At 52.9% G+C, this 13649-nt stretch overlaps 1 protein-coding gene across 2 annotated transcripts in view; it reads right to left on the reverse strand.

The window, feature by feature from the left end:
- Window positions 1-13649, reverse strand: part of EEPD1 (endonuclease/exonuclease/phosphatase family domain containing 1) — a 73087-nt gene that overhangs the window by 23897 nt on the left and 35541 nt on the right. For both annotated transcript variants that reach the window (XM_072599146.1, XM_072599145.1), the window contains exon 3: window positions 4901-4952. In XM_072599146.1, coding sequence (XP_072455247.1) covers window positions 4901-4952 — 52 coding nt within the window. The remainder of the gene's footprint in view (window positions 1-4900; window positions 4953-13649) is intronic.

The following is a 13649-nucleotide window of genomic DNA, read 5'->3' on the forward strand; positions in this document are numbered from 1 at the left end:
CTCAGAGTTTTTAAAATGTTAAATGTTAAAACTGTTAACTATTAAAATGTTAAAACTGTTTTTACATGAAACTGGAGGAAAATAAAATATTAACTTTGATTAAATATATAAATACTAAATTTAATTTAATTTTAAAAAGGGGAAAAAAAATCTTAACTATCCTTCCCAAGCCTGCTCCAACACGGCCATCTTCAAGAGGGCCAGCAGACTCCTCTAAGTAGCTGGGAGGGTTTCCTCTTCTTTGAAAGCCTGCCATACCTCCTGTGTACAGGTGTCATCTGCTTTGTACTGTCATTCTCTGTGCATGCCTAGGCACCTACTAAACGCTTGTTTCAGGCTCACACAGGAGATCCTAAGCCCCTGGAGGCAAGGATCACACTGGATTCATCTTCATGGGCCTCATAATGCCTAGCATACAGGCCACCACAGTACTTTAGTCCCTCGAAGGCCTGTGACCATGGTCTTTGCACCCTCTCCAGTAGCATAGGCCGCTCTTCCTTATAATCTGCTGGACTGTCTTTAAGAGTTACTGTGACCAAAATCAAAGGAAGCCAGCTTCCCGTAGCCAGGCTGGCGCTAATCTCCAGACTTAGCTTGGCTGATCCTTGGACTCCAGACCCACTGTGCATTGTCCAGGGCGGAGGCTCTCCTTGGGGCCCTTTGAGCTGGGCTGGACCTGGCAGAGTCTGCGGCCCCCGAGAAGTGGCCTTGGAGAGCCCCAGGCTCCATCCGTCCCACCATCCCACGCCTACCCCTCAATGGGGCTTTGTAGACTAATCTCAATCCTCCGTTTGTCCTGGCTCAGCCATTCACAGCAAACCAGCCCCTGCCCTGCTGAGCGAACCCAGCTGGGACAGTGATGGGGGACTTCATCCTGGTGCTCACCATCCATGGAACCCCAGCGCCCTGCCCCCTGCAGGGCTCAGCATGGGAGGAAAACGCCCAACGATCGGGAGCCATTTTTAAGGGCACAAGGGAAGGGGCTAAGCCGCAGGCTGGTCACTCGGAGATGTCCTCCAGCGCCACTGACTCCCTCAGCCAACACAGCTCCTCACTCAGCCTCAGTTGCTCATCTCAGACCCTCCTCTACCTCAGCAGCCTTGGAGATTGTCCCTCGCCCTGATGTCTGTGCCCCTTGACCTATCTCTGGGGCTGTCCTCATCTTCCTCAGGTTCTGCTCCCAGGCCAGAAAACCCTGCTGGGGGAGACCAACAGCCCCACCCCCAGCCCTCTGCCCCACAGATCCCACCATTCAGCGTCTGCCTCCCTAGCACAGCCCGCATCGATGTCCTCCCAGCTCCACAACACCATGACTAGAAAGGGCAGAGAGGCCACTCTCCACTGCAGCCTTCGCATAGCCGATGGAGGAATGACTTGAGCACACTCAGCCATCCCAGCACCCTCCCTCAAAGAAGCTTTGGCTGAGATGGAAGACGAATTCCTAAGGCATTTAAAGTATCTCCCAATTTGGTTCCCACACATGATCTTCTCCCCTTCTGGGCTGTTCCCTCCATGTCTGGAATGGTCTCCAGGTCCAAGTGAGTCCCCCCAGATTCCCTTCCAGAGCAAGCATAGCCACCACTCTTCTGACCCCCTCCCTGGCCAGGGATTCCTCTCCCGTCAAATCATTCTGCATAGATTTTGTACTGCCTGGGGATCACAGTGCCTAGGAATGCCAACTGAGGCCCTGGGAGGTGAGGGTCACACAGGCAGGATTCAGCCCAGGTCCTCTGACTCCCATGTCAGATTCCTTGCACTATATCACACCCCTCTGCTCAATATTTCCTTCCTCAAAATGAAAGCGCCTTGAGGACAGTGATCATGTCATCTGTCTCCCAGCACAGAGCCTGACCCACAGTAGGCATAGAATCATTCCTTGAAGAACTGAATAAAATGGAAAACCCTGAGACCTGCATCTGAGGTCCTCCTCACTGACTGCCCTGGGCAGCCCGGCAAGGCCTCTTCTTCATCTCTGGCCTCCAGTCTCCCTTCTAAGCATCGGAAGCTCACCCCAACCAGCAAGGGGCTACTTCCCATGACAAGACAGTGGGATGCCTGGCTTTCTGAGAACAGTCTCAGGTCCAAGGCACAGAACCAGTGTCTGGCAGAATGCTCTCTGCTTCTGAAGGCCAGTGATGGCAATGAGGGCCCACGTGCCATGGATCTGTACTGTGGGGGCCAGAGGAATGCCCCCTGGCTTCTTAAAGTAGGACTCAGCATCAAAGGGGATGAAAATCCTACCAGAGCTCACGTTCTGGGGCAGGGCCCAGCAGATCACTTCTTGTGGCCTGGGAACAGTGGCCTGGCCCTTGATCTCTTCTCACAAGCTCAGCCTTCTGGGGCAGAGGTGAGCAGGAAGGATGGACAGCTGCCTGGTCCTGGCCAAGCTTAGAGTGTGAGGGCTGAGCCTCCTGAGGGCCATGAGCAGCCCCATAGAGCAGTGCCCCACCCACAGGACTGGGGTCAGACTGATGGAGGAGGAAGGCCTCCCTCTTGTCCTCTGGCCTCCTAGGCCCTCCAGTTACCAGTTTGTCATTCTGGAGATAGTCAAAAGTCAGACCTGCCACATGGATGTCCCTATATTAACAGCTGTGGACCCAAAGATCGCCTAGACTTCCCTGAACACCCTGACAAGTAGGCCTACAGCTCCTGACTGAAGACCTCGGAGAAGGGGAACCTCTCCCCTCTGGAGTGCCCAAGCCCACCTGGGGACACCTCTGGGAGTTAGAAAGACTCAGGCTAGATCTGGGGGGAAGGTCCCCTTTACATCTTGCACCCCTTGCTCCTAGTTCTGCCCTCCCACATGGTGGTCCTTCAAACGATCAAAGAGTGACATGACCTATGCCCCCTCATCTATCTTCTTGTCTCCTGGCTTGAGACTAGGGGTGACAAATGATGTCCCTGAGAATTTTCTAAGTGACATCTTCATGGCACTCCCACAGACCCAACAGACCTACATAAACACTTGAAGGCTCACGGGAGCATCAGTTTAGAGCTAGAAAAAGCCCCAGAGCCCCTGGGAGACCTTCACTGGGGTCTGTGATGCTATTTTAAAAAAGAATACTTTGCTAACTGCATTTGCCTATAACCAGTAACATCTTCGTATGTACAAATCTGATTCTGAGAAGGAAGGCTGGTTCATGAAGCTGGCCCAACTCCTTCTTTATACAGGCGAGAAAACTGAGGTGGGGCAACGGGAGTGAGCTGCCTGTGGTCCTGCAGGTCCAGATTCTCACTTCAGTCCTATGACTCCAAGCCCTGAAATCTTCCCACACCCATGAAGACAGACAAGGTACAGCTGCCTGGGAGAATAGTCTGGCTCCTCATCTCCTTCATCTGGATCTTGGAGGACCCTCGGGTGCTTACATGGCTCTCTCCATTAGAATGCGCTTTCCTTGAGGCAGGGACTTAGCATGAGGCCCAGCACACTGTAAGCACTTGAGAAATGTCTGCAGGTGGTCTACGGATGAGTTCAGTGGAAGGAAAGGATGGGACCAGAAGGCACTGCCACCACCAGTGTCCTGGCCCATCCTGAAGATCTCCGTCCAGTCTACTTCTCTGACTTTGCCCCTACCCACCACCTGGGTGGCCTCGGGCCTGAGCAGAGGGCTCATTTGGCTCTAGACCTCAGCTCTTAGCCTCCGGGATCAGAGAGGATCCCTACTGTTTACCTTTGATGAATGAATGTGACTCGGAATCAGCATCAGAGCCCTTTGCCCATCTGACACAGTCATCCATGCCTCAGGTCAAGGAGTGGGCTTCCCCCAACCCTCAGCCTGCTGGGCTGTTACCTGCCAGAGGCCACCACCCTGCACAGCTGGGGACACCCACCATTAGTGCTCTGCCTCACCCCAGTGGCCTTCAATCCTCTGCAGTACAGGAGGAGCTGAGCTCCAAGCTGAAGCAAGGCTAGCTGGGACATCTGGAGTGGGGAAGGGGCAGAATGGGAGAAGACCCTCAGCTTCAGGCCAGGAGAGATTGGTTCTCCAGTGGTGATAAAATGAGCCACTGGGGGCATCCCTAGGTTCCCCGGGCCCTTGTGTGGCCCACCCTCTGGCAGGGACGGGGGCTTCTAGAACTGAGGAGATGTGAGGGAAGGGGAAAGGGGCATGTGTTCTCCAAAGACCATGAATACACGCCCAGGGTGAAGAAAGACCCAGTTTAATTGTAACTCCCCCATCACACACTTCTGTCTGCTTGTTCTGTCCAGTTTCCAACAACAGGAATCCCTGAGAAAGACCTGGAGAGGGCTGGTCCCTCCCCCCCAACCTTGGGCAGAAGGCAGGGCGTCAGAGACTGGGGAATGGGAGGACACAAGGTGGTCCCCCCAATTACAAAGCAGGAACAATGACTAGCATTTCCAGGGCCCTCCTGTGAAGTTCCCATATGTTTTACACACACATGCTCAAACGTAAGCCTCACAGCACCCTTGTAGGAGACCACTACTTGTCTAGGGGCAGACTCTGGATGTCCTTGTCTAGGGAGCTCCCAAACCCCATCTGCTAGTGCAAGCCAGCACCTCTTCTCTGCCCAGAAACTTATGGCTCACAGACATGTCCAGGACAAAGGTGAGTGACTGGGCCAAGGCTACTTGCCAGGACGTGTCGAGGTCTTCCTGACCCCAAGACTGGCTCTCTATCCCTCATAAGTATGCCTCTCATGAAGGAGGGAGGAGGCAGGCTGTGCAGTACAGCTGGGATGGTGTATCTGGCCCCTGGAGGATGTTGGAGATCCTGGGCAGACGTTGGGATTGGCCCGCCAGCCCTGGAGGCCCTCTGGCCCCTGGGGGTTAGGGTGCATTTTCAGAGAGTTTACATTGGCAGAACTCCTCCCCAAAGGGACTTCGGCTCACCCTGGGGCTGCTGCAGAATGTCTGCGGGTGCAGAGTCAGAAAACTTACCTTCTCCAGGGCCTCCCTGTCGCTCAGATCTTGCACAGCTAAGAGCTTGATGCTGTAAGACCAAAGAATGGAATCAGTTGAGTGATGAAGCAACAGCAAAGTCCAGGCTTCCTTTTTTCCTCTCCAGTTCCTTTTCCTGCAGCCAAACCCAAAGTACCCTCAGAGCTATAATTCGGGCTGGGCCAGCAGAGCATTGGCGCCAATTTAGAGGCTCCAGGTAAGACTTGGCCTCTCTCATTTCTCTGCTGTCCCACCCACCCATGGGGGCATCCCCCTCCCAGTGGCCTTGTGCCAAAGGGTTCAGGTACCCAACCCCCCCAACCCCCACCCCGGCTTCAGTTGAGGGTGTTTAGGTTCTGCTTGTCCTGGGCCTGGCTTGCGTAGCTTGGTCCAGACCCCGGACTCCCAGTCTGCTAAAGATGGATTCCCTAAAGACACTTTCTGTTTCAAGGTAGTGACCAGTACCTGCTCTGTAAAGGTTCTACCCCCTGATACCCCCCGCCCCCAACCCCGGACCCATCCTGAGCAGACCTGGCAGAAACAGGGCCACAATCGTGGGAAGCTAGGGTGGGCGGTGCAGGGAGGGAGAGAGCAGAAGAGATTCTGATTAATCCAGGGCTGTCCACATACACTGGTAATTAGAGGACAATTGGAGGACAAATAGAGGATCACAGGAGCCCAGATGTAGAAGCCTTCTAATAGGACCCCTTCCCAAAAATGAGGTTAAGAGAGACAAACAGTAGGTCAACATCTGAGCCTGGATTTGAACCCAGGGCCTTTGAGTCTAAGAATACAGCTCTTCCTATTGCTTCCTCTAAGTGAGTCATTGTAAACTGAGGCCCCATTTACATGTACTGATACACTCACTAAGGGCACTTGGCCCTCCCTCCTCCCCTGCATGCTCTAGTCTGGACAACAGACATTTTCCATCCATTTAGCTTTTCCTGTTTGGATTGTTAGGCCAACCCATCTAGCTCGTGGGTCTCACTCTGTAACATACTGGAGCCTGACTCACTCAGCACAGTATTGTCAGTGGACCTCAGAGCCCACAACAACCCCATTTATCTCCAGGGAGGTCATTGTTCTAGCCTGGGGGAAACTTCTGAGGTCCCGGTTCTGCCATTGCCTGCAGGGTCTGCTATTCCTTTAAACTTTGGAATGCTCACTCTAAATCACTATTGATTACAGAGCTGCCAATCAAAACAACTCTGAGATACCACATCCCACCTATCAGATTGGCTAACATGACAAAACAGGAAGATGATAAATGTTGGAGAAGATGTGGGAGAGTTGGAACACTAATGCATTGTTGGTGGAGCTGTGAGCTGATCCAATCATTCCAGAGAACCATTTGGAACTATGCCCAAAGGGCTACAAAAGTATGCATATCCTTTGACCCAGCAATGCCACTTCTAGGACTGTATCCCTGAGAGATCATAAAAATAGGAAAAGGTCCCACATGTACAAAAATATTTATAGCAGCACTCTTTGTGGCGGCCAAAAACTGGAAGTCAAGGGGATGCCCATCAATTGGTGAATGGCTGAATAAATTGTGGTATATGAATGTAATGGAGTACTATTGTGCTATAAGAAATGATGAACAGGAAGACTTCAGAGAGGCCTGGAAAGACTTATATGAACTGATGCTGAGTGAAAGGAACAGAACCAGGAGAACTCTGTGCACAGCAACAACCATGGTGTGCAAGAGTTTTTCTGGTAGACTTAGAACTTCACTGCAATGCAAGGACTTAAAAAATTCCCAATGGTCTCAAGGCAAAATGCCTTCCACATCCAGAGAAAGAGCTATGGAATTGGATCACAGAATGAAGCAGATCATTTTCTATTGTTTTATGTTTTGTTTTGTTTTAGATTCCTCTCATTCATTGTAATTCTTCTATACAACATGGCCAAGGTAAAAATCTATTTAATAGGAATGTATGTGTAGAACTGTATAAAATTGGATGCTGTCTCAGGGAAGGAGCGGTGAGGGAGGGGAAAAGGAGGAGGAGGGAGGGGGAAAAATCTAAGATATATAGAAGTGATTGTAGAACACTGAAAACGAATAAAATAGTAATAATAGTTTTTAAGAACACAACTTTGGGACGCTCCCCATGCCTCCGTCCAAGTCCCCAGCTGTTCTAATGGACACACTGCATCAGCGGAGGAATCTCTGCTCTCCCTGCCCCACCACTGTCCACCTGGCTGGTGAGACTGATGCCTTTGTCTTTCCATAAACAATCTAGGGGGACTCGCCTAGTCAGCTCAAGACCTTCCTCAATTTCTCTTGATCTCACAAGCACACCCAACACAGTGCATGGACTGCTGATTAGGGACCCCTTAATCCTGCCACTTGACCAGCAATGACTCCATCTGGGTAACTACTCAGAATATTGCCAGCGCAGGGCTAGGAATAGATTCCTAAGGCCCTCCACTAGAGACTTCCTTTCCAGTCTAGCCTCTCTACTGGCCCCTACATCTCCACCCTTGATCCCAAGGAGAGGCAGCATTCCCCTGATCCATCAGTGGAGGAATCCCACCCAAAAAAAGAGTTGAATCTGAAAGGCCCCTGCTGGCCTTTGGTGGTCACAGTCGAAGGTGGTGGAGCCCAAAGGCTCTTCTGGGGGCACACTTGGCTTGTTTTTCCCAAATGATCTTCCTGATGGGACTATTTGGGATCCAAGAGGAGAGAGTGCTTAGTTCCAAGAGATCAGCCCCCATTTGATAAGACAAGTCTCCCAAATTCTGAGGAATCCAGAGCCCTGAGGGGGCCCCCCAAGAGAAAGGGGCCAGGGCAGAGCTGGCGCCTCTGCCTTAGCCCCCTGGTGCAGCCTAGGAAGCGTGGGAATGCAATTCCATCTGGAATGTGCCTGGGCCCTGTCTTTGGGCCTTTGTCTTTCTGCTGCGTTTTTGTTAAGGATAATTACGATTAATGATGGTAATTAACTAGAAGCATGTGGCTCAGAGCATCTCTCAATTTCCACCTGCCAACGTGGGCACAGACTAATCCAGGATTTCTGTCGTCTCCTTGGCGCTCCAGCTGTACCATCATCCTCAGCAAAAGCCTAATTATCACCTTCCAGCTGCTGGGGGGGGGGGGGGGGGGGGTGAGGCAGGAACCTGCCCCTCCCCCAACCCGCTTCAGTTGGAATCAGAGGTCTAGGACAGTGGTGGCAACAAATCACGTGAATGGACTGCACTGCTATTGGACTGCCCCAGCTATTTTACGCTGTTTGACTGGGCTGCACCTGACTCAAACTATACTTCTCCTCGCCAAGGACCAGAGTCTCCTCCTTCCTTCTGATCTGGCAAGGGGTTCCCAATCCATAATCCCTGCAGCTCCTGCCCTCTGGGGGGCATGGGGAAAAAAACTCAGAGATGCCAGGCAGAAGGAAGCTAAGTGCAGGTGGCCTGGCCGGCAGGAGCCCTGTGACAAGGGCAGAGGGGTGCCTAGGCATTCCGAGCAGGAGCCGTGGGAAGCCACTGGGTCCCCTGGTTCTTGTGCTGCCTCCTAGTGGGGTGGGAAGGAGAGGGAATGGAGAGGCTTCTGTCTGCGTCTGGCTGACTGTATGTCTATGTGTCTGTCTGGCTCGGTCTGTGTCCAAGGCTGGATGGCCTAGGTTCTGGAGAGCCAAGCAACTTCCGGCCTATTTACCTCAAGACTTGGAAAGTTTCCATGTTACTATGAAAAACAGTCCTCAATTATGAAAGCTATTTTTGTGGGTTTGCATTTTTTATTAAACTTGAAACTTCCCCAGAAATCCATGTGCTTACAGTCCTGCCTGCATACATCTCTCCAGTTCTAGGCCCAAACTGTCAGCTGACTCAGTGAGTTCTGGTCTTCTGGGTCTCTAAGGGTCCCTCAGGCATGGTACAAAGAGCCCGGACTCTGTAGTAGCAAGACTGGCCACAGCATGGCAAATCTGCATATGTGATGGGGACGGGGCAGCTGATACCCATTAGCCCTCTGCCCTGTAGACCAAGGATCCCTGGACTGAAGAGAAAACCGAGCCAGAGAAGTTCAAACTTTAGCACTTGAACTTTTTCCATCTGAGAGATGGGTACATGCCTCAGAAGGCATGGATGACTCCAGGGAAATCCCCAGCTGACTCACTCTTCCCACCCACCTGGGAACACCAACTGTGAAGATATTCATCAGTGCCTGCCTGTTTATGGCAGGAACCACTGTCTCTGCATACCTGAGAGAGCCAAGCCTCCCCAACTGATCAGCCCCCAGTGACTAACCAGTCTGACAAGTCCCAGGAGCCATCAATCCCTCAGGGGGTGTGTCTAGCAGCCTGGTCTCACCAGCCCGCCCAGCTGGTACCAAGAATTAATCAGCTTTCCATGCCAGGCTCTTGGTGGCACAGCCATGGTTGCCATAGACAAGGCACTCTGGTAGATACCACTAACCTGGCTTCAGTCCCTCTAATGGCAGGTACAGGGGTGCCCAGGGCTGGAAACCAATGACAAAGTTCCAGAACGTGACCCGCGTCAGAACTTAGAGTCCCTCTGAAGGGCCAGTGTCAGACAAAGCAGACCAGGCCCTATGGAAGGGCACAGAAGCAGGGAGTGTGGCCTCAGGGTCCTTTTGCAGGGGGTGTGACCAACAGAGAAATGGGGGCTCCTCCTCTGAGGATCCTGGGGCAGATATGGACAAGGGTCTGGGAGGCCAAGTGCTAGGAAAGCCCTAGAGGAAAAGAAGGATGGTGGATGGCACTTTCAAAGAGTTAGCCTCAGAGAAGCAGGAGGCCCAAATTCACCCTCGACTGGCTCCCTAGGGCTGTGATGTTCCAACAGGGCTTGCTTCTGTGGGCAGAGCTGGCAGGTCTTCAGTAGTTACCAAGAAAACCTACATGGGATTTATCGGCCTGTGGCCTGATGAGGCACCCAGCATCAGGACAGACACATGGACGTGTACTAAGGGGAGAGCCCTGGGGCCAGATGGCCTTATCTGTGGACTCACAATGACAGGTGACCTTGGGTTAGCCCCAGTGACAGCCCTTCTCATGGCAGATTGCAGCCACCCCAGGTGGGAGCCCAGCACAAGTTGAACTGAATGTTTAATCCTGGGCCAGCACATGGCCACAGAATGGGGCTGCAGTCCCAACCTTCTGCCATATCAAAGATGCCGAAGGGGAAGCCCGGCTGCCTCCCCTTACAATCCCCAGGCATGACCGCATGTAGTCTGAGGGAGGTCAATAACCTGCGCCCCAGTGGCTTGTGGGAGCTGCTCCCCTCCATATGCGGGCTTCTCCCAGAAGCTGTGACCTTCTCTGCACTCAGCAATTTTATTTTCATCTGACCAGACATGTTCCTCTTTCGAAAGTGTGAATCCTAGTAATGGAGGAGATGTCTGCTGGGGTTCCTGGCAGAAGGCAGTGGAGGCAGGGTTACTCCAGTTCATTGTGTATGCCAGTTCAGGCAGGCTGGGCCAGGATTCCTCTGGGCAGGGGCCTGAGTGACCTCCTCAGCACCACTGCCCAAGATAATGAAGACAACTTGATTGTAAAGTGACTCCATGAAGCCCCCAGAGAGCTGGGCAGGACGGGGCTAGGGTGAGGTGGGCAGCAGCCCCAGAGGTCTGGGGAAGGACAAAGACAACCTCATCCCATCAGCTATATGATCCAAAGACAAAGTACACAGAGCCCACTGGCATTAAGGGGCCCTATCGCTCCTGCCCAGATTTGCCCCAGGATCCCCAAAGAAGGAGCCCCATCGGGCAGGACAGTGATGCTCTCTCTGCTTGTCACACCCCCTGCCATGGGACTCTGAGGCCAAACTTCCTGCCTGTGTGTCCTTACATGGTGGCTGGTCTGCTTTATCCCAACCCCTGGCAGATGCTGGCCCAGCAGTTCTTACAAAGGTCACTATCATGGAACCTTGTCATTGACTTCTGTCCCTGGGCACGCCTTTCCCCACCGTCAGGGGCCAGGAGCCTTCCCCGATCATGGGACAGCCATGAGCAGGTTGGCAGTCCCCGAGCGCTGCGGGGACAAACGCAGCCCTATCCTGGGCTGACCCTCTTTGGGGAGGTTCCTTAAGTTAAATAATTTGTTATAAACCTAACATCCAACCTCAGTGCAGCAGTTAGGCCTGGGTGCAACCCCTGACATCCGATAAACAAACAGGACTTTGAAAACTCCCCCCATCACTTTTAGGTCCCTCCACTCGCAGCGACTTTCCATTCGGCCACCCAGGCCACTCACGCTCCTCCACTCTGCCCTCTGCGCCCCATGGTCCAGGGCTTCCCCACTTCTGGTCCTGTCACCCATATGTGTCCATCTGACTGGTGCCCAAGTATCCGGCTGGCTCAACCACCATCATTCCCTACTGTTTGACTGGAGGGCCCTTACATCTCAGAACACTTTTCTGTGGATCACCCCCTCAGCATATACTCCAAACAATGGGACTGGGCCCGTTATCTGGAGGTGAATCTTAAGACCATTCCCCCAAAAGACTTCCCAAAGTAGGATTCCACCCACCACGAATGAACGTGGCAAGGGATGGCTTCCCTTCTTCCCCGCAGTGATTCCCGCTGTTTCATCAGTTGCCGTCTCAGCTCTAGAAGCCCCCTCCCCCAGTACTGCTGCTGCTGCTTGCAGATGGAGATTCTTGACTTGCAAATGAATAATGAGTCAGATTTAAGTGAGGCAGGGCTTTGCAGAGCTATCAGCCTCGTTCTTTTCTCCAGAGTCATACACGCCCTAGGTCAAGACCTAGGTCAGGCCGTGGACTTCAAAGTCCTGCCCTGGAAGAACAGTGGCTGTGGGTGCTATGAGATCTTCTAGAAAGGACACATAAAGGAAGCCCACTCTGCTGAGGCCCAGACATCCCACCAGGGGCACCCAGGGAGCCTCCTGAACCTCAGGTCGCAGCCAGGACCGAGTCCTAGGGGGCATTTGTCACTGGCCCATGGACAGCTGAAGCTAGGAGGCCCATGTGGCGACTCCCAGCCCAGCCCAGATGTCACCCAGCTGGGCTTTCAGACCTGTCGAATGTGATGTGTGAGAAGGAGAGGCTAATTGGTGCAGCTTTTCAAATCACTAGCCTCTACGCTCACACACAGCCCCTGGGCCCAAGGAGTTCCATTCATTCCCTGGGGATGCTCAAGATGAACTCCTAGCCCAAAGCCAGGTCCAGCTACTCTCCCGATGCTCACAGACTTCTCCCTGCTAGTCCCTAAACATAAGTCGGGAGGCATCCAAGAAGCTGCCATGAGGGTCACTGGGGCAGGGGGCAGGGAGCAGCACAAAACAGAGGTGTAGAGTGTGTAGCCCAGTGGGAGGGATGGAGTCTGGATTCAGCCTGTGCAGGCAGACCTGGCTCATCGTGCTCTGGGGATTCCTTGCCTTATGTAGGCAGAGGGCCCAGCACCCCAGAGACGGAGAAGCCCTGCAGCTCAGCTCTGTTCTTCCAAGAAGACCCAAGGCTTGAAGGCACAGACCCCCTTAAATCACTGCCTCTTTGTCTCTACATACTGCCTTCCAGAGGGAAAACAACTCCCCATTTGGAAACAGAACGCATGATCTCAGAAAGTCACTTCACGGTTCCAAGAAAACACTCTCCCCTTTGGAAAAGTGCCAGGCAGCCCTCAGGTCAGGGCCTAGGGCCATTCTGCTGACTGCACCATGAGTGATTTGGGACCCAAACAGCGGAGAGGGACTGACTGGCCCAAGCCATCCCATGACACTCACTCCCTTCTCTAGCCTGAACAACTCTAGACTTGTCTGCTGGTCAGTTCTGGCATGGTGGGGTCCAAGTGGACGTGAAGCACTAGTGACTGAGGAGGCCAAGGCGTGAGCTGCCCCCAGGTGTCTCACACACACACACATACACAAAGGGGCACAAGGTAGAGTCCCACCTGAGACACTCTGAACGTTTGAGACACTGCACAGCCAAGCACCTTGGATCCCTAGTGAGGCTAGACACCCAGCTAGGGGTTAGACCAGCACAGCACCTGGCACATTCCAGGCATTTAATCAAAACTTTTGGAATAAATGAACACAAACAACTCAATTCAAAGAGTATTTACGATGGGCCTTCTTATTTGCAGCTGCTGGGATAATATGGAAAGACGGAAACACAAAACAGTCCCAGGGAAGTTCTATCCTACTTGGCGAAATGACGTATAAACAGAAAAGTTAATGGAAGCTCATTTAAGGGGGAGAAGCACCAGAACTGTGTCAGAGGTGGCCCTGGTGTTGGGTCACGAAGCAAGGGCATTCCAAGAGGCGGAGGTGATGAAGGAGAGCATTCTAGGCACTGCTTGGACAAAGGTGTGAAGGTGAGAGATGCGAAAGCTGAGTTTGAGTTCAGAAAGGGGTGCAGGCAATGTGATGGAGAATGAGAAAGAGAGGGAGGGAGCCTATGAAGGTTCCAGGGAACCAGGCCCATGGTCTGACCCAGGCTGAAGATGACCTCAGAGGCCATGCAAAGGATGGGCAGGGGAGAGGAGAGTGGGAAGCAGAAGACCAGAGGCCCAGGGATGTCCCAGGGCAGAGGCTGAGGAAGAGGAAGTACTGGGGCCTTCAGAGGCCCTGACCTTGGACCGTCAGAGTTGAGAAACAGTCACCGCAGTTACTGAGGGCTCAGCTCTTTGGCAGCTGGCCCTCTCTGGGTCGGCTGGCATCCCTCCCCCCAGAGCCCACCTCTACTTTAAACCCTCTTCTAAAAAGCTGGACAGCCAATCAGAAGTCTGGGACGGGGGAAAGATTCTCTGAGAGCAAGCAGGACAAAGATGGGCAGGGAG

The sequence above is a fragment of the Notamacropus eugenii genome, chromosome 3 (assembly GCF_028372415.1).
Source record: "Notamacropus eugenii isolate mMacEug1 chromosome 3, mMacEug1.pri_v2, whole genome shotgun sequence".
NCBI classification, from domain to species: domain Eukaryota; kingdom Metazoa; phylum Chordata; class Mammalia; order Diprotodontia; family Macropodidae; genus Notamacropus; species Notamacropus eugenii.